Source organism: Lobosporangium transversale, assembly GCF_002105155.1.
Source record: "Lobosporangium transversale strain NRRL 3116 chromosome Unknown BCR41scaffold_33, whole genome shotgun sequence".
NCBI lineage: Eukaryota > Fungi > Mortierellomycota > Mortierellomycetes > Mortierellales > Mortierellaceae > Lobosporangium > Lobosporangium transversale.
The window spans coordinates 456799-481516 of record NW_019029011.1 but is presented as its reverse complement, the minus strand read 5'-3'; the positions used below and the strand labels follow the sequence as shown (position 1 = coordinate 481516).

The 24718-nt window shown below is 43.7% G+C and overlaps 6 protein-coding genes across 6 annotated transcripts; 3 read left to right on the top strand and 3 right to left on the bottom strand.

The window, feature by feature from the left end:
• Positions 1-210: 210 nt before the first annotated feature.
• BCR41DRAFT_339323 (glycoside hydrolase superfamily) lies at positions 211-2419 on the bottom strand (the record flags this gene model as incomplete). The annotated part of the gene is made up of 3 exons (XM_022022155.1): positions 211-1249; positions 1438-1665; positions 1762-2419. The coding sequence occupies 3 exons, from the start codon at positions 2417-2419 to the stop codon at positions 390-392; spliced, it is 1746 nt and encodes a 581-aa protein (XP_021879051.1). The 3' UTR covers positions 211-389.
• Positions 2420-4644: 2225 nt separating this feature from the next.
• BCR41DRAFT_372809 (hypothetical protein) lies at positions 4645-5081 on the bottom strand (the record flags this gene model as incomplete). Its single annotated transcript, XM_022026720.1, has 2 exons — positions 4645-4998; positions 5049-5081. 2 exons carry the CDS (start codon positions 5079-5081, stop codon positions 4645-4647), a joined length of 387 nt encoding a protein of 128 aa, XP_021879050.1.
• A 676-nt stretch (positions 5082-5757) lies between these two features.
• BCR41DRAFT_339319 (Six-hairpin glycosidase-like protein) lies at positions 5758-10019 on the top strand. The gene is made up of 10 exons (XM_022022154.1): positions 5758-6036; positions 6152-6182; positions 6309-6314; positions 6495-6696; positions 6833-6903; positions 7084-8179; positions 8316-8430; positions 8547-8708; positions 8813-9024; positions 9204-10019. The coding sequence occupies exons 1-10, from the start codon at positions 5951-5953 to the stop codon at positions 9989-9991; spliced, it is 2769 nt and encodes a 922-aa protein (XP_021879049.1). The 5' UTR covers positions 5758-5950; the 3' UTR covers positions 9992-10019.
• Positions 10020-10215: 196 nt separating this feature from the next.
• Positions 10216-14333, bottom strand: BCR41DRAFT_325524 (fungal-specific transcription factor domain-domain-containing protein). Its single transcript, XM_022021589.1, has 4 exons — positions 14072-14333; positions 13583-13666; positions 12003-13456; positions 10216-11845 (listed from the first exon to the last, which is right to left on the bottom strand). Exons 1-4 carry the CDS (start codon positions 14122-14124, stop codon positions 10233-10235), a joined length of 3204 nt encoding a protein of 1067 aa, XP_021879048.1. The 5' UTR covers positions 14125-14333; the 3' UTR covers positions 10216-10232.
• A 1503-nt stretch (positions 14334-15836) lies between these two features.
• BCR41DRAFT_358460 (hypothetical protein) lies at positions 15837-18011 on the top strand. The gene is made up of 5 exons (XM_022025051.1): positions 15837-16387; positions 16474-16916; positions 17006-17126; positions 17217-17615; positions 17740-18011. The coding sequence occupies exons 1-5, from the start codon at positions 16003-16005 to the stop codon at positions 17832-17834; spliced, it is 1443 nt and encodes a 480-aa protein (XP_021879047.1). The 5' UTR covers positions 15837-16002; the 3' UTR covers positions 17835-18011.
• Positions 18012-19096: 1085 nt separating this feature from the next.
• On the top strand, positions 19097-24701 carry BCR41DRAFT_398746 (hypothetical protein; the record flags this gene model as incomplete). The annotated part of the gene is made up of 2 exons (XM_022028989.1): positions 19097-20399; positions 20848-24701. The coding sequence occupies 2 exons, from the start codon at positions 19097-19099 to the stop codon at positions 24699-24701; spliced, it is 5157 nt and encodes a 1718-aa protein (XP_021879046.1).
• Between the last annotated feature and the right edge of the window lie 17 nt (positions 24702-24718).

Below are 24718 nucleotides of genomic sequence, written 5' to 3'. Positions count from 1 at the left end.
TCTATATCTCTAGCAATTTTGCTTGGCACATCTTGATCTGATTTGACATCTGACTTCGCGTCAACAGACTTTGCACTTCGTTAAAAAAAAAAAAAAAAAAAAAAAAAAAACTTTCTGGGTACTTCACTTATAAGTAAAGTGCTAAAAATGAATTATATGGTAGAATAGTTTATAGTACGGCAAGTCAATCTGTTATCGATTAAGGGTTATGCTAAATATTACATGAAGACTCTCCACGAGGCACGCACACGGATTTCATCTCTACCTTGCAGTGCCCAAGAATGAAGTTTTTAGCCTTCGATCTCTAAATGAATGATGCTTCTTCATAAACTCTCCGTCATCAACAGGAAGAATATTGCTGCCCTTCTCCCACATTGTATTGGAGATAGTTACTTGTTAGGATTAGGAGGTTGGAAGCAGTCCAGAGGGTTGCGTGTACAGAAACCCTGATTCAGAGGGCCAGCACGGACGCCACGGAGGACCAAGCGCTCACGCCAAGGCAGCAGGCGGAGGATGGCATCAGCGCTGATGAGGGACTCTCCTTTTAGATTCTCATAGCCGGACCACAGACGCTCGGCAAAAGCAGCAGCACGGGGCCACAGACGGTCCTCGATATTATTGGGATCTGCAAGCTCACCCCACATGGTGGCCTCGGCACCCAGGATCAAGTCGGCCTCTTCCTTGGTCAGGTTGGCGCGCATATCATACGAGTAGACACGATTCCAGTGATTAAAGCCAGCGCCCTGCACCTCAGGATATGGGTTGGAGCGAGGACGACCGAATCCAAGGTCTAGATACCAGAAGTTCTGAGCTGAAACGATTGTCTTGTAGCCCTTCTCGGTGACCTCCTTAACACCCTCAGAGCCGATCCAGACTTGAATGACGGTATCCTTGGGCAGGTTAAAATGGTACTCGAGCAGCATCTCTTGCCAGACCATGACCGTCTTGTTTTTCTGGCGGACGTGGTCCTCCATGTCGAGAACAAACTCTTCAAAGAGCTCCATCAGTGTCTGGTTGTTCTTTTTCAAATAGTCAGTAATGTACGTGTCGTTGGACCAGCACTGCATGATGACCTCATCGCCCGCGGCATGGAAGAATGAGTCAGGGAAGAGCTCAGCCCACTCGTCAATTAAGCCATAGACAACCTCCTTTGTCTTAGGATGGGCAATATTGAGCTGGCCGGCAGGAGGCTGGACCGTGTAACCAAAGTAAGGCTGAGTGTTGAGGCAGGAAGCGATCTCTGGGATACCTACAGGCAAACAAACGAAAAGTTGCAGGGACGGGGAGAGCGAAGTATAACCGGTAAGAATCCTCTCTCTCAACTCTCTCGACTCTCTCGACTCTCTCAACTCTCTCGACTCTCTCAACTCTCTCAACTCTCTCACAATTTAGATTTTGTTTGACTGTCGCTTGTAGTTTGATTGAATTTCAACTTACCATAGCCCCAGGCAGTGCTGTGGCCGGGGGCCTCCATTTCAGGGATGACACGGACGCCACGCTCCTTGGCGTACTGGACAATTTGCCTAATGTCCTTGGCCGTGTAGACGTGGCGCGGCGAGTAGGCACCCTTGGCAGCAAGCTCGGGGTACTTCTTGGAAACGTAAGGAAACGAGGTCGAGTCAAGCATGTGCCAATGGAAAACGTTGAGCTTGTTCCAGGACAGGGCTATTGGAGGTGAGGAATACAACGGTAAATTACACAAGTCAAACATTCAATCCTTGTACTCATGGCGTATGGTCGAGTCAAGGGGTTATTGCTTACTATCGATGATCTTCTCGATCTCTTGGACGGTATAGTAGTGACGAGAGGTATCGAGCAAAATACCACGGTGCTTGTACTTGGGAAAGTCAGAGATCTTCCAAGGAACATTGGGGATATAGTAAGAGCGGCGCTCGGGGAAGTACTGGATAAGCTGAGAGAGAGTCTCAAGACCATGGAGGGCGCCGTAGATAGTCTCAGCCTGGATGACAGCCTTGCCATTGACGGGAATAGTCAAAGTATAACTCTCATCCGTGTCCATGTCGAGGTGATCGTCTGTGGTCTCGATATCAATGACGACCGTGTTCAGAGAAGAACGAGAAGGCTTATTGTCAGTAGTGGACCAGTTGTAGGGTATCATGGGGTAGTCCTCCTTCTTGAACATGAGGTTTTGGTAACGCTTAATGGCTTTAGAGATGATAGGCTGGCGAGCACCCTTGCCCTCGAAGCGGATACGCTCAGAGACCTTGAGCGTGTTGGAGCCACGCTCCCAATTCTGAGGGAGAGGCCAGATCCAGGGCTGTTTGACCGGGTTGACAGCGGGGATACCTTGGATTACCTGGCTTGGGGGATTGGAGGCAGCAGCAAAGGCTGGCTGGGCTATGGCGGCTGTCAGAACAAGCGCCGCCACGCACAGTAAGGACGAAAGACCGGCGTGCATATGAAATGAAATATATACAGCGAAGAACTTAGAAGGAAAAAATTACAAAAGAGGGAGAAAGAATTGAAGGAAGAAAAGAAGAGAAAGGCAGGGATGGGACAGAATTGGAACTCAACTGCTAGTCTTTATATAACGGCGAGGGATCTTCCTCGACAAGGTTTCGAGAATGACCCTTGCAAGAATTTTTAGCGTTGGTTTTGATCGTTATCTAACGTTACACAAAGATGTTCGTTTTAGTCCACATCCACAAAGCTGTATTGCGTATTTCGCCGCCTAATTGCATATAAACAATACAGGCACATTTGTCTATACAAAAGTGTTATTAAAACAAGCTCAATCTTCGGTTATTATTTTCCACGGAGAATAGGATTGGAAGCAAATAACTATTTTCCTGGTATCCACTTCATCTTTGAAACCTTCGAAAGCGTGTTTCCTGCATTCAGTGGAGCAGTGCAAAACTGACACTTCCTCGTCCTCCACTAGAGCCTAGTTGGGGTGAGGCTTCTCTCTTCTCTCTACTCTTGCTGGCACTTGAGCAAAAAAGTGGACAGTTAGCGGCGCTGCAACCGTCTTTCCATTTCCATCCTCTCCCTATACTACATTCTCTCCCGTTCTAGGGATCGACGCCCCGAGTTGCAATACTTTTATTTTCATCTCTTCGAGCCCAACAGCCTAGCATTTGATGTGGCGTAATTGGTTGTGTCCATTCGGAAGCGAACATAAACAAGAGCCATGGCATTATCTAGTCTCCAGTCTTCGCTCCTAGATAATATCGAGTTGTCATGCGCCAAAACAACAGTGCATCACTTTTCCTGGAACAGGGCACAGTCGTGTACACAAGGCGTGGTGATAAAATAGATCAGCTTGCATGGCTGAACCTTAAAGACTATCTTGGAGCAACATACTTTTTTTCTTCCCTTACCCTGAAGTATGCCAACAGTGCCCCACATCTAGCTGCATAAAAATTGACCAACAAGGGAAATGGCTTTTCTTTCTCCTTATGGCAGCTAGATAAAAAAAAAAGCCATTTTTTATGAGAGCTTTATCGACACAAAATCTGAATGTTCATGTATTGTATTGTCATTTTACATAGAGACAAAAATCATGACAACTTAATTCTACATGATATCATTGTTATATTTAGGGTTGCGAATATAACCAGACTTAAACCAGATCCCAATTTGCAGGTTTACGTCTTGTGGCGAAACACTTTTTGCATCATGTCTATTTCTTGAGGAGCAAATGCCTTCGATTTTATTTCTCGTAGTCCTTTGAAAGGCGTAATTACAACGTGCTTTGGTAAAGTATCTGTTTGTACCCCAGAACATTTCAATGAAGTTCAATCCGCAATGGAACTTTAGGTAAAATACGATTTGTTGCCCTGCCCATATTTTTCTCCAGCAGAGCACTGCGCTAAAAAGTCCGGCTGTAACACCAAAATATGTGTAGCACAGCACGATTCTTTATGAGCAGTGCTAACACCATCACTGTAATTCTACATATCTGTTGAGATACTGAACGTCTATGTCGTGGGAGATGTGATAATTACTCCGTAGGTTGATGTAGCGTCAGCGAACATTGTAAAAGCGCTCGGCGGAGGACGCAAGAACACTTGTGTAGAATTTGACGTCGTTGGAAGTGGGTGATAGACTTATGGACTTTGTGTGAGATGGCTTGAGATGATTGCTGATTCGGAGACATCCTCGGCAGCGCCAGTTTAGGGGCCCCAAGTGTTTTGTAGGAACTTTGGGGACCATGAAGAAGCTTTAACATGGTTGAGGACGGCCACGAGCCGGCTTTTCCTCTCGGTTGATGAGACAGTATTCAGTGAGACCAAGGGCTATTGCTAGACCTTAGGCTGTATGATGTCTTTTACTCCCATATTATATCTGCGAAGAAACTGTGGGGCCGATATGAACTTGTTAGTCTCTTCATTTGAAAAATTGACTTCAGGTATTTGATAATGTAACTTTTGATATATTTTATCATTCTATCTTTCGAACGGCCAGTTGTATCGAATCGAAATCTGGACATTATGCCTCTATGTTTCGAAAGAGAACGCATATTTCGTTCGATATCAAAAACAACACATCAGTAAAACTAGCAGGAGTTATGAGAGGAGGACTTGAATCTTTAAGTTGGCTGCCTATCGGCATCAACGATAAACTCAGATGCAACCTTGGAAGTGCTCATGAGGCCATAGACAGTCGTAGTAAACCCGAACGTTAGAAGGGGTGCAGCTTCTGTAACGCTGTTTTCCTTTGCTCTAGTAGGCCGGGATAGTCCAAATCGGGCCTTGTTATCTTCTCACTCATGACTGCAGCTTGTATACGGGGCTGCAACTTCTGCCAGAAGTCGTTGTCAGAACTCACTGTCTTCTTAACCCAGTCTTCCTCCTCGGTCTCACCCCTAGGGCTTCCTTCGCTTGCTGACGTACTTTTCAAACACATCCAATCTTGGACCTTGTAGAAGATAGTTAAGGCAGCTCTTCCATTTAAGGATTTTGCCAACGCACGTTGTGAGAGGATTACATGTATGATGAGTTGCAAGCAGTATGGCTTAAAATATTCATGTTGCAACTAAATGCATAGCACAATGTAATGATCTACAGAAGAGGGGTGAAAAAGACCTCGGCCTCCCTGTACAATGTGCCACTTCCCATGTTCTTCCTTCAGTAAATAGTGCTATAAAGGACCCTTCCACGGAGAGAGGGAAAAGATGTTGTCCTTGCGAATAAATCCATAGAACAATGGTCACACCTTCAGCTGATAATTGCGACAAAGCTACTCTACAGCTTACAACACTCCGTTCAATCAAAATCGTCTGCAAGGATTTACCGCTTTTATATTGGAAAATAACATTAGCAAGCATACACAGGACCTTTTCGCCCAACACGATAACCTTGTGCGCCACGATTCAGGAGTAGTGTCTCCGAAAAGACGGATTCTGGCTTGTAGGTATTCAACGATAAGCAACAGACGATGGTTTCAGGCCCAAACACCTATACCCAAATGGGCAGCTCCATTCGTGTTAAATTCAGTTTCTATTACAACTTTTCATCAGTAGGGTAAAAACCAGCCTTTCTCATGACGGTTAAAATCCAGTTCACTTTCCCTATTTGTCACATGTATGCTTTACACACGGACAGAGGAGGCGTAATCCTCTAGATTGTGATTATCTTTCTCATGGATACGCAAATGCATGCATGCATGGCGCGTTTTTCTGTAAATGCGAACGAGCCAATACCGTCGCGTTTTTTGTTTTGCGGATATTTCGGTCCCTAATGTCTTGAATATGCTCGACTAGTTTAGGGAGATTTTATTATTCATCAACTCTCTTTCTATTCCTTCTCTCTTCTCTCGCCTTCTTCTCCTCTCCTTCTTCTCCTCTCTCCTCTTCACTTTCCTCTCGCTCTTTGTTTTCTATTATCACCTCAGTATCGGTTTTAATTTAATAATATCACCTTTACGCACACTCACTCTTTCCATTTCTAATTTCGTTGACCACGCCTGCTAGAGTGTGTTATTACAAATGAAGCCCAAAGTCATTCCACCTGATTCCTCGACTGAAATGAAGCGATTGGCCCAATCAAATGAGCGTAGCAAGCATTGGATGAGGTGAGAACACATAAACCTTATTTGGTCACATTGAATTTTTTTTTTTTTTTTTTGAACATTTGAACAGTAGAATAAATGTTTGTATTGGTGTTATTAACCTATTATTCATTATTAGATGGGGCCCATACCTCTCTGAACGTCAGTGGGTAATGAACAGAAATACATCTTCAACGCAGTAAATCATTATTGTACAGGTATCCTGTTTGACTTACTGATAGAAAGATCTTCTAACCATTATCTTTGTCAACTTTTTTTTTTTCTCACACTTCCAGGCTACAGTAAGTGATAAAATTGTCATAGTAAAACAATGGGCATATTAGCATATAAAGCTGGGCGATGCTTTGACCTCTTCTTTATTTATATAAAGTCGTACACTTCGGAGGAGTAGAAGCCGAATTGGTTTTTCATTGACATTGATTCACTTCAACGGTCAAAAAAAAAAAAAAAAAAAAAACTAGGTCCGCGAGGATTATAGTGGTGACGGTGATGCCTGGCGTTTCTTCCCTCATGATCATGCACGATCCAGGACGTACCGTTGGGGAGAAGATGGTCTTGCAGGCTTGTCTGACAACCATCAACGACTCTGTTTTTCTGTGGCGCTTTGGAATGGGCAAGACAAGATCCTGAAAGAACGACTTTATGGCCTAACCAATCATGAAGGTTTGATAAAATGCTGATCAATGGCTTTTAGAAACGAAGACACTACTAGCATAAGTGCCTGATACTCCTAAGCGCTTTTTAGAAGCCACTCGGATGCTTATTAAGCTATAACTTTTTGTAAATCTAAAAAAAATAGGCAACCATGGTGAAGATGTCAAGGAACTGTATTACTACCTGGATAATACACCCACTCACTCGTACATGAAAGTAAGCAAATTGAGGCTTATGAGACTGAGAGAGGAATTTGAAATCAAATAAGATTAAGATTTAGACAGACCGGGCTTAGCAAAATAAAAGTTTGAATGAGAAAGACACCAGATTAATCATCACTGACACTTACCTCTTTATCTCTTCCTGTGGCTTTCGATCCTGCCTCATAACATGTAGTATTTGTACAAGTACCCTCAAGCTGAGTTCCCATATGAGCAACTTGTCCAAGAGAGCACGCGTCGTGGCCGAACGGATCCAGAGTTTGAGCTTCTCGACACTGGGATTTTTGATCAGGACAAGTACTTTGATGTCTTTGTCGAATATGCAAAGGATGATGAGGACGTGGATGATATCTTCATCAAGATCACAGCTTTTAATCGAGGCCCCCAAGATGCACCCTTGTGTATCATCCCTCAAATTTGGTTCCGTAATACCTGGTCTTGGTTCCCAGAGGGGGAGGTCCAGATCCCATCACTCAAGAAGGTGCACCCTCACGTAATCAAGGCAGATCATGAGACCTTGGGGAAACGATGGGTTTATTTTGAAGCCTTAGCAGCCGAGCACGACCATGGACATGGCCCTGAGTTGCTCTTTACCAACAATGAGTCAAATACACAAAGATTATTCAATGACTCCAACAGGAGTCCTTATGTCAAGGACGGTTTTCATGAGTATATCATCAATGGCAAAAAGGAAGCAGTGAACACAGAAGATTACCATGGCACAAAGGCTGGTGGCGTATACAGATTCGACAAAGTTCCAGCAGGGGGACATGTACAAGTTCGGGTGCGCTTGAGCCGCCAAGAAGGCCATGGGAGTATCGTTCCTAAAAAGTTTGATAAGATTTTGAAGGAGCGTATCCAGGACGCTGAAGAATTTTATGGCAATTTGGCACTCAAAAACATGACTGAGGACATGCGGATGATTCAACGGCAGGCCCTGGCAGGCATGCTATGGTCGAAGCAATGGTATCACTTCGATCAACGATCCTGGCGCAAGGGAGATCCTGTGGGAATGGCTCCTCCACCTGAGCGCAAAGATTTGCGTAACAGGGAATGGAGACATCTCTACATTGATGACATCCTTTCGATGCCTGACAAGTGGGAATATCCATTTTTTGCTGCCTGGGATATGGCGTTTCATGTGATCCCATTATCCATTGTCGACCCAACATTTGCCAAAAATCAGTTGGACCTGTTGACGAGAGAGTGGTATATGCACCCGTCTGGCCAGATTCCTGCTTATGAATGGAATTTTTCAGATGTCAATCCTCGTAAGACTATCCTTACCTTTGGGCCTCTGACTTACTGATAATGATGATGATGTTGTTACTCACTATTTTTTTTTTATTTTTTATTTTTTTTTATTTTTTATTTTTATTTTTATTTTTTATTTTGAAACATTCATAGCTGTTCATGCTTGGGCGGCATTTCAGGTGTTCAGGACCGAAGACCGGCTCTATGGTCGCAAGGATTTCCTCTTTCTGGAACGCGTCTTCCAGAAATTGTTGCTAAATTTCACTTGGTAACCGAATATACTTTATCCCGTATAGGTTGCATTATATATATAATATGGTGCATACCACATGAGAGATCAAAGAAGCTTACTCTTTTGTGTCAATGCGTCTCCAATATGTATAGGTGGGTAAACCGAAAGGACACAGAAGGGAACAATGTCTTTGAAGGTGGGTTCCTTGGCCTGGATAATATTGGTCTTTTCAACCGATCAGAGCCTCTGCCCAATGGGGCTACACTTCGTCAGGCCGACGGTACTTCCTGGATGGCTTTCTTCTCACTTTGCATGTAAGCAATAGGCAATGACCACAAGCGTGTTTTTTCCTCTACCCAACGGCCATTTATCCATTTCTGACCTCCAAGATACTCTACTATAACTTGTCACACATAAGGCTACATATTGCTCTGGAGTTGGCCAAACGCAATCCTGTATACGAAGATATTGCCTCTAAATTCTTAGAGCACTTCTTCCATATCTCGGATGCGATGACATACCAATCCGGTGGAGAGGAAAAATCCCTCTGGGACACGACCGATAACTTTTTTTATGACTCCATCTCGTGGCCGGGTGGGAACACTCAGCGTCTAAAGACGCGCAGTTTAGGTAAGCCAATCCTCTCGTTCAAAGCAGATGCTTTTATAAATGAACAACCAACCAAGAGAACATAAAAAAAGGAAGACTTTAGATGTTGATGGAATGCACGTTCGGGATTATAACTATTTTTTTTTTTTTTTTTTTTTTTTTGACCATTCAAATGTCTAAAATCATTTTGATCCACCAAGTCGGAGTGATTCCACTATTCTCCGTCCTGTCACTCGACCCTGAATATCTCGAACTCTTCCCAGGGTTCACCCGTCGTCTTGAATGGCTTCTTGCTTACCGTGAGAAACATCGACCGGCCCGAGTGTTCAAGAAGGAGGACAGCAAAGAGAATGGATCTGTGCTGTTGGCGCTCGTTGATCAAACCATGCTTCGTGCTATCCTAAAGCGCGTCCTAGATGAAGAGGAGTTTCTCTCACCTTTTGGAATCCGATCCCTTTCCAAGTTCCACAAAAACAATCCGCTAAGTATGTGGATGTGCGGACAAGAATTTAAGGTCGAATATCTTCCAGCCGAGTCAGACTCGGGGATGTTTGGAGGAAATTCTAATTGGAGGGGTCCCATTTGGCTTCCTACAACTTACCTCTTGGTGGTATGCTTGAAGAGATTCCATTACTTTTATGGCAATGACTTTAAGGTCGAATGCCCTACCGGATCTGGGATCATGAAAACACTCGAGGAAGTTGCTTGGGAAATTGAAATTCGACTGATGCGATTGGTACGCAAAAACAAGCAGGATCGACGTCCCGCAAACGGTGGCCATGACAAAACTGACAAGGACCCATTCTTTAAGAATCTAGTCTTGTTTTACGAATATTTTGATGCTGAGACTGGCAGGGGACTTGGTGCCTCTCATCAAACAGGCTGGACAGGTCTCCTGGCCATGATTGCTCAGCAAGTCGGAGACAAGTGTCAAGAAACCCCCCCAGCTTTTAACGGTAATGCCAATGGCGCCATCAAGGGAAATTAAAAGAACAAAGTATAATAAAAAAATGAACACATAGAATATTTATGTTTTTTTTATTTTTTTTATTTTTTTTTATTTTTTTTTATTTATTATTATTATTATTATTTTTCATGATGAATTATTTTTTTTCTATGGGAAATATTATACTACACGACGTGCTGGGTAAAATAATACAAGTAAATAATGATAACTTTGTTTTTTTTTTTTTTTTTTTTTTTTTTTTTTCTATTTTATCGCATCCAAACTAAAACTTTTGAAGAGTTGTATTAGCAATGAATTGATTCCACTCATCCCAATTGATGGTATTTGGGATACCAAAGAACGGATTAGGAACAGCAACCATGTTTGGGTCCTGAATCAGCTCCTGTGGCGAGAACAGCGCCAGATTTGAGTAACTTTCGGTTGCTCCTACCGTGTTGGCACTTGTGGACGTCGTTGTTGTATTGGTATTGTTTCCAGCTTTGTCGTAACTGCTGCTAATAGCGCTGCTACTACCTTCCTGACTGCGGGTCTCGCTAGCATTAAAAACTGGCGATGATACAAAATTTTTGTTATCGGATATGTCATCGCATGCTTTATATTGTTGCTGTTCCGGTTGCTGTGGCATTCCTTGAGCTTGTTTCTGTTGTTCCTGTAGACGCATATTCAATCGATGCTGTTGAATGAACTGCTGTTGCTGAATAAATTCATGCTGATGCTGCAGGAACTGCTGTTGTCGCTGAAGTTGTAAATGCTGAATTGGGTCCACGGGATGATTTTGGTCGTTGTTGAGTGTTTGCTGGTGCTGGGTGCATCTCTCTTGCAACGCCAGAGGCGAAGAAAATAGGGGTGTGAGAGAGAACGGCTGTGCGAGTTGTGATTCATGTAATTGTTGCTCCTGATGTTGTTGTTGTTGCTGCTGCTGTTGCTGCTGTGTTGACTGGATTTGGGATGGTGATGGATGAGGCGGTTGCTGCTGGTTCATGATCTGCCTATAATCCACAAAAGCCTGACCATGAGTAAACATTCCTGGGATTGAGAGAGACGAAAACGTGAAGGTGGGTTGATCAATAGAAGAGCTCGAAGGCGTATTTCCTTGAAACAGTAAAGAGTTGCGTTGAGAGCTCGACGTTCCTTTGCGACTCCTCTTCGGTTTTGCAGCGGTTTGAGCAGCCGCATTGACTGACCCATGTGTTGCAGGCATATTAGCATCAGATATAGGAGAATTTTGAACATTCTGAAAGTTGGAGTTATCCTGCCCAGTGAACCCCGATTTTGAATTTTGGACGATATCTGGATTGACAATAAGTGGTGTTGAAGGTGAAGAGGATGGTGTGCTCGACGCAGAAAGAGGTGTCTGAGGACCGCCCACAACTTTTGGTGAAAACATGAGCGTACCCCCGGAAGGATGAGTTTGGTCTCTGAGCATGATTGGATAGGGACAGTCTATTTGTCCAGCCTTGGCAGCTACCTCCGACTCAAAGGCATGATCATCCATCTTGTACTCATCAAAGTTGAGATGTGCATTCATCAGGTCCTCGAGAAGCATAGAGAATTTTGCAGCATTGAACCAGCGGCTCCCAAGGTTCTTCATATAGGCAATGGTCTTGACAAGATTCTTGCGCGCTTGCTTTTGTAAGAAGATATCAAGCGAGGCGGAATTTGTAAGGTGGATCAGCGACGCCAAGAAGATGTCAAATGTACTAAAGTTCCATACATACTTAAGGAAATCTTCATGCACCAGCATTTCAGCCAGGTGTGTAATAGAGTTGGCAGCGGAGATGCAGATATTGAGTGAGGGCATTGATTCTGAGAGCTTACTCCTTGTCAAAGACGAAGGCACCATATACGGACGATGAAGAAGAATAAGGGCCGAGTCTATTGGTTTTTTTTTTTTTTTTTTTTTTTTTTTTTTTTAAAAAAAAAATAAATAAATAAATAAAGAGTTGATATTAGTTCTACATTCTCATCAATGGTATCATCAATTTTTCCTTAGTATCAGTTGTATTAAAGTCTAAAGGTCTAAGCAGCTTACAATATGAAATATGAATCGTTGCGACCCACCGGCTCAACTGCATGGGTTCGATTTTGTTGTCGTATTTCAGATCAGAGGGCAATGCTAGCAGCCATTTGGTGAGCATAGTGTCAAGGTCATAGACCGTAGAGATGACTTGACCAGGTCCATGGTTCCTTGTTTGTGGGGAATATACACCTCGAAGGATTTGACCAAGGATTTGGGAAAGCTTGATGGTTTCGACAAAATAGCGTAAAGCAAAGGATGACTGCTCCTTGAGCTTCTCAGCCTCTTCGCTTGGTGAAACTGGGTTACCATCAGGGTCAGCCCAGTCCTGTTCCACAACTGAGGGATAGTCTACATCACAATCAGCATCATCAATCGCCATAGGCCGCCCCATGCAGGCGCTTACCCACCGATCCATCACATAGACCGCCCACCACAAGCGCTTTCGGAGTTCTGCCTCTAATGGTGGTAAATGCCAGCGCGCCGAGTTCCTGTGCATGCCCAGATCCTGCGCCATTCGCGTAGCCATTCCCAACATGACCCAGACACGGCCACCAGATTTTGCGCTTGTAAATCGATAGGTGACCATGAGCAACAGGGCTTGAATGGAAGTCTGACGAGGAACTTCATATTCAAGATCGATGAGCCTTTTGGCCCGGCTGAAATACTCATCTCCAAAGGCTTCGGGATCATTCCCAATGATTTCGGGGTTAGTTGAATAACGAGAGGCGATTGCAAACATAGCATTCAGTAATGCTCTTGGAGGCTTTTTCAAAGGGTCTAGATTGCGATATTGGCGCATGAATGTAGGTCTGTGTAGAACTGGTATGTTGGGATGAACATATGTAAAATACAGTTCAATTAAATGTTCTGCAAGATCTCGGGGAGGCATGGTCATTTCACTCTCCATCTGGGCGATAATATTCTCCCTCTGCAACAGCCATTCTCTATGCTCGTTCATACGTAGTGGCATCATATAACGACCATTTTTTAAGAGCTGGCTTCTCTGTAGCATGTCGATGCCGGAACTGTTGCCAAGGTATCGAACGAAGCCTCCATCATCCAGTGTCATTGATGATAAACTGTCCGATATAGCGTTGATTTTTTCTCTTGCTTCTAGATCAAAAGGTAAAACCTCTTCTTCCTCCTCTTCGTTCATTTGGCTATTAATTGTAGATGAGCTCGAAATGGCCGTAGAGATTGAGTCGGTATGTTGATGGCGATTGTTTGTGGGTAGAGATGACGGGACTGGTGGAGGAAAGAGAGGGGTATCGGACGATGCTGGCCAGATAGAGTCCAACGAGTCTACATCATCATCGTGCTCATCTCGCCAAGCATCAAGATCCGCTTTAGGACGTTCACCACTTTGCACTAATCCGCCTAGAAGACTTTCCATCCTATGGAGTCTGTTCTCAAGGGCCTCAATGTAACCCTTGGGCGGACCTCTCTTTTTGGCAGAGTCATTAAAACTAAGCAGAAAAAGATATTTATCATCAATAAGATGTATATAAAAAAGAAAGAAAGAAAGGGAAAAAAAAAAAAAAAAAAAAAAAAGAGAGAAAGAAACCTGAATCTGATCTGACAGAACTACTTACGTGCATTGGAAACCAAAGGTGGTGCAGTTGGTACAAGAAGGCTGCAAGCCATCGCATCGAACTTTCTTCCTCCGACATATATCACTATTCTCGCCATAGAACACGAGTTGTAATGAGTCTGTTAGTCCACATTCTTTGAAGAGAGTGGTAGATGCAAAATTGACACGTGCAACATCGTTTGCTGCTCGCATGGTATAATGGCGGTTACTCCCATCTGTAAAAGCTGCTCTCGCAGGGGTGCAGCAAGCTGGTAAATGTACAGATGGAAAGTGAAATACTAAAGGAGAGAGGATAGGGTTTTACTCCTTTTTGACATGCGATATATCTTCGAAACAGGGTAACAGGGTCATTGGCTTTAATGAGCAAGAATGTTTTTTATCCATGCGTTCCCTGTTGAACTTTGATTTATCCGGATATACAGCAAAGGAGAAGATGGTGGGATAGAAATAAGAAGGTAAAAATATCATCCGAACAAAAAAGTGGACTTACCATGCTCTAGAGACTCGTCTCCGTTTAGCATCGAGCTGATCTGGCGTGGTCATAGTCTGTGCTCTGTGTCGTTGCTATTATTCACTGATGAGGAGGAATGGAGAAATGAAGGACAGAAGGGAGATCGATTTCGTCTGAATGAATATTTTTTTTTGTATACTTTGAATATTTTTTTTTTGTATACTTTCGACGGTGTTGTTGGGCTTAAACAAGCATTTGAGTGTAATACATAAAATATTCAGTTATTGTGGATCAAAACACTTTTTTTTTTTTTTTTTTTTTTTTTAGCGAGTGAGTGAGGGTAAGAGTGTTTGTTGTTCTGTAGGATGGAGAGGTTGTAGAGAAGTTAAGAGAGGAAAAGAAGAGAGAGGATGCGTTGCCCCATTGCTCCAATCAATTTGTCTGTGGCGGAGAAAAGGAAGTCAGGGACGTTTGCGAAATTGTGAGAGCAGAGTCATTGTCTTAATTCAGTACAAAGATGTCCAGATGTCTTATATAACCCAATCATGGTCCAAGTTGGCAATCAAAAGAATAGAGAAAGAGACCCCGCCCGATAAAGTTAAGCAAGCGCTTCAAGTTGGAAAGGTACAGCTGAGTGAACACAAGCGCAGTCCAACACAGTTAATATTTACATGTCAATGAGCAAACTTTACTACCCTTGACCAAAGAGAAAGAGAGAGAGAGAAGGTGTGGGGAGATGAGTCTGTGAGATGAAATTCAAGCGGTATTTATTTGCTTGTGCTTACAGTGTCACAGATGTTTCTCTCTCTTTCCAAAAAGGCAATTTTGTATCAAGCTCATCTTGATCCGTATTTCATGTATTGATGCTTGGTTGATGCTTACACAGGTTGTGAACGGGTCTTTGTGACTATGACACCCCAAATTCCTTTTAAAAAAAGAAAAGGACTCAATCTGTTGTCAGTGTGAGAGCAAATTCATGGCTGCGCAGGTTAGTTGTTCTCTTCACATGTACTCAGTCGATTACTCAATTGTTTTGTTGTGTGTCTGAAATAAGAATGCCAAATATAACAAACTTTGATCAAGCTATGCCCATGATTCGTATTGTGACCATGTAGAGTGTGAAAACGCACCTTTGTCATCAGAGGAGCAGCTTGGCACCGTCTACTACATCCATTCTTGAAACCATAACTTTTCCACGTGTCTATATATCTACGCGTCTCGATCATGGCTAAAATAATAAGAGTAAAAAGAAGTTTATGCAGGTACCAGAAGCTTGAATGAGCAATGTATTAAGCCTCTCTACTCTCTCTTTCACTTCGCAAAGGAGGAGAATAAATACTCTAGTCTCAGATGAATTCAGTTTTTGGTTTTATGTAACATTGAAAATTTGTTAATGTTTGGCTCGGTGTTAGAGGCTGCGCCCAAACTGTTAGACCCATGTTACTCATGAGGCGTTGCAATGATTTTAACTTTTTTTGAATGGAATAAAAAAAAAAAAACGTTGTGAGGCTCTGCGCAATCGATGGTAGTCATCAGGACTAAATCTAAAAGGCTCCCACATTGGCTCACTGACTCCACATTGATGCATGCTATGCCAAGAGTCAATTAAACAGATCTGGGAGAAAAAAAAAAAAAAGCAAGAATTGCAGCAATACATGTTCGAAAGACAAGACCCGTGGGATGGTTATCCGAATGGTGAATGGTACCAATGTGGACGTCGCTAATACGCTGAACAGTTGCTTGGTGTGTGCTTTATAGATCGATGGTTCGAGGGTCACTATTTCAGCATTTCAGTATTTCAGCATTTCATTTCAGACAGCTCGTCCTGTGCTTTGGATAGGATTCGCACGTGCAGCCTCGAGTAGATCGTTGTTGCACAGATCAAATGTCATGATCATTCCCTTACATTAATTTCCATTCAACTCCCTCCATCTCATTTCCATTTGTTCATTTCCGACCAACATCCTGACATGTCTGACAAGGAAGATACGTCTACAACAGCATCAGTGCGGAGTACACTAAGGAACAGAAGGACCACTGTCAAGGATGCAAGTGACGAGTCTGACACAACCCCTGTCGTTGCCTCCACCAGTACATCAATCTCGACAGCTATGAAGAAAGGAGCCGCTATCTCCCCAAAGGATACTGAAGATAACAAGAAAAAAAAGGCTGCTGTTATTCGTGCTCGCCAACAGGCTAAGAAATCATCACAACTTAGAAGTATTATGATGTCGTTGTTGATCGCTTCAGTTGGTGTGCTGCTCAAGTCTGTGTATGAAAGATTCTTCATCCCTAGTCGCGACATTAGCATTTCTCAGACTGCGGGAATTCAGGGCAATTGCTACAAGACGGCATGTAAGTACAATGGAAACACTGAGATATAAACTCATGTTCAACACGTATCTGATGTTGTCACGATTAACGATCGATTCCAAAACTAGTCATTCCTGGACCCTCAGACATCGAAATCAGTGACCACGATCAGCTTGCCTTTGTTTCTTCGGATGATCGGTCATGGGTCAAGGAGAGCAGTTTTTTCCACCGGCCTAGCAGAAAGACTGAACAAGACGGGGGCATTTATACCCTTTCTCTAGCCCAACCGAATTCTTCGCCCAAGGAGGCACAACTTCGGGACTTTTCATCTGAGGACTTCCATCCCGCCGGCATGTCGCTTTATCGTTTCCAAGATCCTGACACGCAAGCCTGGGCAAATCGTTTGTTTGTGATTAACCACTCCCATAAAGGCGATGTAGTGGAGATATTTGATTACTCGATTGACGATACTACACTCAAGCACGTTAAAAGTATTCAGAGTGAGCTTTTTGTTACTCCAAAAGACATTGTTGCAGTTGGGAGAGAGCGGTTCTATATGACTAATCACCATGTAAGAATCCTGTTGTTTCGACAGTATTGACTCGTTCTTTTATTCGGTAGCAAACATTTATTTTCTTCATTTATTAATTGCAATGGTAGGCAATGAGTAATAAGTATGGAAGGGTTGCTGAGGAAGTTGCAGGCCTTGCCCTTGGGTCAGTTGTTTACTACAACGGTACGGATGCTCGCAAAGTTCTCGAGAGTCTTGCGAATCCTTATGGTAAGGGATTTATATATCAATTCGTGTGTTTGATATGTGCGATCATCTCGACGTGTTGGCTGATGGACCTTTTATGATCCTTTTACATAGGCATTGCTGTGTCACCAGATGCGACCCAGCTTTATGTTTCCTCATTTTTGGACAGGGTTGTCCATGTTTATAATACAACAGATGAAACGACTCGGGGTGAATTGGTTCATGATGTCGATATATGGGTAGGGAACCATGTGGACAATTTATCGGTGGATAAGCATACTGGGGATATCTACGTAGCTAGTCATCCTTCATATTCGACCTACCTTCGTCACAAGCTTGGTTATGAGCCTCAATCTCCTTCGCACGTGGTTAAGATTGAGAAATTGGCGCCCGAGAATTTTATCCGCCAGGAGAGCACTCAGCCTGATATGTATTTCTTCCCGAAACCCGAATTGCCTCCACTCAAGTGGGAGGTCAAGGATTTGTTCTATAGCAATGGCGAAGATATTTCAGGCAAGTTTTGTATGAAGAAGAACAAGAAGGAGTGTATGTATATGTGAACTTTGTACTAACTTTTTATTATTATTATTATTATTTTTATTACTATTTATTTATTTTCTTTTTATCTGGAAACCAGCATCGAGTGTTGCTGCGTATTGGAATAACGACTTGATCCTCGGATCTTCCACAAGTCATCATCTTTTGCGATGCTCACTTAGTCTTGAGCAATAAGATTGTGTTTGGGCAAGCTGGCCATAGCGTGCATTACCAACTTTAAATTATGAGGATGACCATTGACGTATTTAAATAAACAGATTCCCATGCCACATGTGTCATGTAGTCGATCCAATAAATGGAAAGTAAAAATAAATTTATCAGGGCCATCATCCAATCGTCCCGTGTTTAACCATCTCTACCCCCTACATTCAACTCTGTTCATCTTTGTAGTTCTCCCCCCAAGCCTGTGGTGATAGAATTTGTAGTAATCGCTCGTAAGGAACTTCAAGGTCATGAATGTGATCAGCTGCAACCTTTAACAATTGAGGAGTGTGTTGGAGAGCAAAGGGTTCTCCCTCGGAGAACAGAAGGAGAGTCTACAATACATTTCGTTACATTTCATACATTTTGCCACAGCCAGACAATTCCCTTCAAGGAAAAGAGCGATTTATATTTTAAATTCATATAAATTTCTGTCGATCAAAAAAAAAAAAAAAAAAAAAAAATCAAATGGGACCAACCAACTTGAACAGCCGCAAGCGATCTTAGTGTATGGGACATGTTATTGTTGTTGCATCATTTGAGAGGATGGAGAAAAGTCAAAAGAGCACCAATTCTATTCTGTGCAATGGTCTATTTGGAATAGATTGACATATTGACATTTGCCCTGTCCTCATGTTTCAATTTCCGAGTGTTTATTCACCATATGCCCATGCAGTCGTACTTCATCACACTCGGTCTTTATTTCAATTCTGTATTTCTGTCAGTTGACTAATAGGATCGTCTCCCTCTTTTTCTCCTCCTTTTCTTTTTAGTAATTTTTTTTAACCAACCTCTTTTTTTCTTTCTCTCTGTCTCTCTCTCTGTCTCTCTCTCTGTCTCTCTAATCGCAACTCATTCATTCCTACTTTTTCACATTCCACTCCTCTTCACAGCCATTACTCGGCACATACACCTCTCTCCGTTTTCCCTTCTTTCCTTATTCTCTCTCTATCCTTTACCACATAAAACATTACAAACCATTTCAACAGCGACATAAAAAAAGGTATTCACCACTGCAATTCTACTCTTTCTCTCTCTTATCCTTTGCTCTGCCACTCTGCTTTTTCTTTTTCTTTTTCTTTTCTTTCTCTTTTGACTGCCTCCAGATTCATACTGCATAATCGTATCTAATTTTGTCCTTGCTTCATCTCTTTCTCTCCTCTATCTTTTCTGTTCTTCGTCATCCCAAACCCCTCTCTTCCCTACAGGAAGAGTGACACAACAGACACAAGAGCATGGCATCGCCTAACCACGGCATGGCCTCGACCAGTCAGCCTTCCAACACTGTCTCACCCTCATCATCCCCTTCGCATCCTTCCAATAACTCGACCTCAACCATCCTTCCACAACCATCCACAACCAACCCTCCTGACCCGTCTGCTCTGCCCTCCCTTCATTCTCGTCGTCGACGAGCCACTTTACAAGGCCAGCAGCCACAGATCATCACTTCTCAATCAACCAGCTCCTCCTCTGCTATCCAACCTCACAATGTCCTCTCAAATAACATAAACACTTTGATTGATCAGCCTGCACTAACCCCTCAAGGTACCCAGTCGACTTTTATGGAAATGGGATCTGTTACAGACTCGACAAAAACAACAGCAGCAGAAACAACCACGGTTCCAGGCGATCCAGTATCAGCTGCACCCATAACGACTGATTCCTTCAAGGAGTTACCAACTCGGGACTCTGTATCTCTAGAAACTAAATCAACAAAGTCCAGCAACTGGATAAAGACACTATTTATCAAAATAACAGGCCGTGGGAGAGTTGTTGCCAGCAAAACCACTCGTGTGATCCCCATCTCCTCATCCCGCACTGCCCCTTTGATCCAACCCGAAACCGGAAAGCCTTTTGTTTCCAACTCTGTTACAACAGCCCGCTATACCCTCTGGGACTTTTTACCCAAGCAATTGTATGCCCAATTCTCAAAGATCGCCAACGTATACTTCTTGTTCGTAGCCTCATTGCAGATGGTTCCCAGTTGGTCACCAACAGGACAGTATACAACCCTAGTTCCACTATTGGTCTTTTTATCCATCGCTATTGCACACGAAGGTTACGACGACTATCGAAGACATCGGCAGGATAATGTCGAGAACAACCAGATGACAAACGTCTTTCGCACTTATCGTAATGCAACCAACTCGATCTCTCCTCAAGACAATTCACAACACCATCACACACCGTCTCCCCATCCGGCCTCCACTACAGAAGCAGAGGCTGCGGACAAGCCATCATCGCCGGCTGAACTATCCATCACAATCCCTTTGACCCCTACTGTCCACACACCTGCACCTAATCTTCCTCTCTTTCAAAAGATAAAATGGAAGGATATTTGTGTAGGAGATATCATAAGGGTTGATCAGAATGATTGGATACCTGCAGATCTTATCTTGCTGCACGCTGCAGGGCCTGAAGGAAGCTGTTATGTAGAGACAGCTGCACTCGATGGCGAGACTAATCTCAAGCAGCGGCAGGCTCTTCGTGCAACAAATGATATAATTCGCACCCAAGAAGATATTGCAACTTTTACAGGTATAATTTGAATTTATTATTATTATTATTATTATTATTATTATTATTTGCCAGGGGAAGAACGTACACATCATGGACAGTTTTCTGTTCATTTTGTTGATTTGTGTATGACCCTGTTATAATAATTATTATTATTTCTGTTGTTGTTGTTGTTGTAATATGAATAAGGTTCTTGCGGGGGTTTCTCCATTGATCCTTGAGGTGGAACGTTTATGTCATTGTTCGGTATGAGCGTTGTGTGGGATTTATTCTACATAGAATAAAAGGAACAGGCCAATATGGATAGGAAACAGGAATGGGCCAACGGGTCTGTCTTGTTTGCAAATCCTATCCTTGTGCTTATTATATTACCCGAATCCGAACACACACACTTGTTGGTATACATCTATGCAGTAGTATATTTTTGACTAACCATGACGTCCTAAATCTAATCAAAATACATATTTAGGTTGCGCCCATACAGAACAGCCTAACCAGGATTTGTACAACTTTGAGGGATACTTGGAACTTGGGCATGGCAAGAATATTCCACGATATCCCCTCAGTATCAACCAAATTCTTCTCCGTGGCACTATCTTGCGCAACACACCCTTCGTTTATGGTCTCGTGGTGTTTTCGGGTGAAGAAACGAAAATCCGTCAGAATGGGTCCAAAAACATTCGTACAAAAGCACCTAGTATGCAGCGACTGATCAACAAGGTCATTATCGTCATTTTCAGCATTGTGGTCTTTTTGTCCGCATTATGCACGGTCCTCAGTGCAATTTGGAACAACAGGAACGATAAACCTGGACGTTTTGCTTGGTACTTGGCAGCCAAAGGCGTTATGCGCAGTGACACTGCATCAGTGCTTTTTGGGTACATTGTCCTTTTTAACACCATGATCCCGATCTCGCTCTATGTCACCATGGAGCTCGTCAAGTTGATGCAAGCCTACTTTATCCATCACGATCTGGAGATGTATGACCCCATCTCGGATACGCCTGCAGAAGCCCGAACAACTGTCATTAACGAAGAACTTGGGCAAGTTAGCTACCTATTCTCAGACAAGACAGGAACACTGACAGAAAACATCATGGTCTTCCGCAAGTTTTGTGTAGCTGGTCTTTCATTCAATCATGATTTGGATCCAGAATCGATTAAAGCAGCAGCTAAGCTAGCGCAGGAGAACCAGAACTTGCATTCATCAGATGGACATGATCACCCAGGCGATGCCCCTGCTGAAGGCGAGACAGTACGCAGGCGAAGCAAATACACGACCAAGGCTGGGAAAGTCGTAGGGAAGCTGAAGCGATCTTCTCATCGTCATCAGGGACAGAGATCTAGTCTAGGCTACCAGAATCTGGGCGGAGGCAAGGAAGTAATCTCTGAAATGGAATCGGGATCATTGCCAGCAGGATACCCTGAGAGTGTATACGCAGGCAACAAACCTTCATACGCTGAAACAATCGTGCCTTGCACGCCTACATCGCAGTTAGTCTCAATCTTGAAGTCTGGAACGCATCATGACATGGCAAACAGGATCCGCTTTTTCTTACTTGCAATGGCTCTCTGCCATGATGCGGTTCCAGAGTTGATGGACGAATCTGATCCTATGAGTCTCAAGTATCAAGCAGCCAGTCCAGACGAGAATGCATTGGTCGCGGGTGCGAAGGAGCTTGGCTATGTCTTTGTGGAACGCACTCGACGTGGTATCCGTGTCCAGAGCTTGCCAACATCTGCGGATGAAGCCCCAAAGGAGGAAATTTACGAGATTCTCAATGTTCTAGAATTCTCAAGTAAAAGAAAGCGAATGTCTGTTATTTACAGGATGCCAGATGGGCGGATTTGCCTGTTCACCAAGGGCGCTGACTCTGTCATTCTGGAACGTGTCAGAGATCCTCGGACAGGATTTGACGATATTTTGAACCCAGACTCTCCGATACCCTTTACGCTGGATTCGCCTCACCCTCATGGATACGACGGTATGGATCCGCTCGAAAGTCTAGATCACCCTAAAACTGACAAAAGACGTAAACGTCCACTCCAGCGCTCTTCAACATCACCAGCAGGAGTTGAAGGTGTCTTGAGAGAACTTGATCGACTCGAGCATTCAAAAGGCGCCAGTGCAGCTTCTAGAGCCCCTGCAGACGTAGATTACATTGCTGCATACTTTTTCGGCCAGACACAATCAGAAATGTGGGAGTACCAACAAACCATGGATCACATTCAAGAATACGCCACGACTGGATTGAGGACGTTGCTGTATGGTCACCGATATTTGTCCGAGGAGGAATATAGTCAGTGGGCAAAGCAGTATGCGAATGCTCAGAGTGCATTGGAAGGTCGACAAGAAAAGTTGGAACAGGCGGCTGAATTATTAGAACAGAATCTGGACATGACGGGCGCCACTGCCATTGAAGACAAGCTTCAAGTCGGGGTGCCCGAGACAATTGACAAGCTTCGTAGGGCTGGTATTAGACTGTGGATGTTGACGGGTGATAAGCGTGAGACAGCTATCAACATTGGATACTCTTGTCGACTGATCAAGGACTACTCATCAACCATCATCTTGGATGTGCCAACACAAGCACAAGCACACAGGGCTTTGAACAAGGCCATTAAGGATGTTAGCAAAGGCAAGTCACGCCACGTGGTAGTAGTCATCGATGGAGCCACACTTGGAATTGTGGAGCAGTCTTCAGAACTGATGGCACTCTTTGTTGAGCTCGGTATCCGAGCAGACTCTGTGATCTGTTGCAGAGTCAGTCCCGCTCAAAAAGCTATTGTGGTCAAGACAGTTCGTGGAAGAGTGAAGCATGTGGTAACTCTTGCAATCGGTGACGGAGCCAATGACATTGCGATGATTCAAGAGGCCAACGTCGGTATCGGGATCACAGGAAAGGAGGGTCTTCAGGCTGCTAGAGCGAGCGATTACTCTATTGCACAGTTCCGATTCTTGGAGAGATTGCTATTTGTTCATGGTCGTTGGTCATATGTGCGTGTATCAAAGTTTGTGTTGGGTACGTTTTACAAGTGCGCGACATTTTATTTGACTCAAGGGCTATTCCAGATTTTTACAGGATTTTCAGGCACATCATTGTACGAGCAATGGACACTCTCCTTCTACAACACTCTCTTCTCTTCTCTGCCCGTAATGGTTGTCGGTATGTTCGAGCAAGACCTGAAGGCATCGACGTTGCAACTCGTTCCGGAGCTGTACACATTTGGACAGCAGAACTCTGGCTTCTCTTTGATGACCTTTGGGACGTGGATGGTAGCAGCGGTTTACCATGCAATTGCAGCGCTGATGGTTCCACTCTGGATTGCAGGTGCTATTAGCAAGTTTGGCATTGAACCAGATGAGGTAGCCTTGTTCCAAATGGGACTTGGTGTCTACACCACCATTGTATTGGTGGTCACCTTCAAGATTGCGTACCTGGAGACTCATAATTGGTCGATTGTAACCCATATCACCTCACTTCTTACAATCATTGCATGGTTTGGGTACAACACTGCATATTCATTCCTATATCCCGTCCGCACAGCAGGATATCACGTCCGTGGTGTCTTCCAAACCTTGGCTGGTCATTTACCCTTCTGGCTGACTATCATTGTGGCATTTATGATTGCAATGATGCCGAATGTGATGGCTAAGATCCTCAAGGCCCAGATGTTCCCTTCAGATGTGGATTTATATCAAGAACTGGAGAAGGATCCTGAGGCAGTACAGCGATGGAAAGAATGGGAAGCAGAGCTCGGTAACCAAGGAGCAGAGGCAGAGGGGGTGACAGGATCCAAGATTCAGAGGCGACTTTCCATTGCTGCGAGTATTGTCTCGAAGCAGTCTAGTCGTCATACAGCAAGCTTGTCAAGCCGACGAGGACGATCAAAGAATCAACAACCGCAGCGCGAGGGGACCATTAAGAGCGATCTTGGCCCTGTCGTTGGTAGACGTTATTCTTATGATGTTGAAAGAGATGAATTTAGGGAAGATCAAGATAATATGAGTGACTGGGGCGCTGGGACTGGATCTGCCAAAACATATCACCAACGTGGTGCTAGTAGTGCGAGCCAAATGATGCGTGAGCAGCAATCGCAACGTCGGTCGTTCACAGCCCGTCGAGCCAGCTCCAGTCGGGCTAACAGCACCAGCAATCATGTAGGAGGGTTGAGATCAGCCCCAGTTTCGCTTTCGACAGAGGAACTAGAGCTGCAAAGAACATTATCGGAGGGCGGTCAAGAGAGGGAACAATTCGCTGGAACTTCGCTTGATCCCAACAATGTCATCGCACTGGAATCATCAACTAATGAGCGGAGTTAATTTTTTTAAAAAAAAAA

Bases quoted from the DNA above. Each gene is read 5' to 3' on its own strand.
- BCR41DRAFT_325524 (XM_022021589.1), bottom strand. From the start codon at position 14,124: ATGACCACGCCAGATCAGCTCGATGCTAAACGGAGACGAGTCTCTAGA. The intron at 13,667-14,071 runs GTAAGTCCACTT...TGGCGAGAATAG, and splicing joins AGACGAGTCTCTAGAGCATG to TGATATATGTCGGAGGAAGA. The intron at 13,457-13,582 runs GTAAGTAGTTCT...TTTTCTGCTTAG, and splicing joins ACCTTTGGTTTCCAATGCAC to TTTTAATGACTCTGCCAAAA.
- BCR41DRAFT_339319 (XM_022022154.1), top strand. From the start codon at position 5,951: ATGAAGCCCAAAGTCATTCCACCTGATTCCTCGACTGAAATGAAGCGA. The intron at 6,037-6,151 runs GTGAGAACACAT...ATTCATTATTAG, and splicing joins CGTAGCAAGCATTGGATGAG to ATGGGGCCCATACCTCTCTG. The intron at 6,904-7,083 runs GTAAGCAAATTG...CATAACATGTAG, and splicing joins CCACTCACTCGTACATGAAA to TATTTGTACAAGTACCCTCA.
- BCR41DRAFT_358460 (XM_022025051.1), top strand. From the start codon at position 16,003: ATGTCTGACAAGGAAGATACGTCTACAACAGCATCAGTGCGGAGTACA. The intron at 17,127-17,216 runs GTAAGGGATTTA...CCTTTTACATAG, and splicing joins GAGTCTTGCGAATCCTTATG to GCATTGCTGTGTCACCAGAT. The intron at 17,616-17,739 runs GCAAGTTTTGTA...TCTGGAAACCAG, and splicing joins CAATGGCGAAGATATTTCAG to CATCGAGTGTTGCTGCGTAT.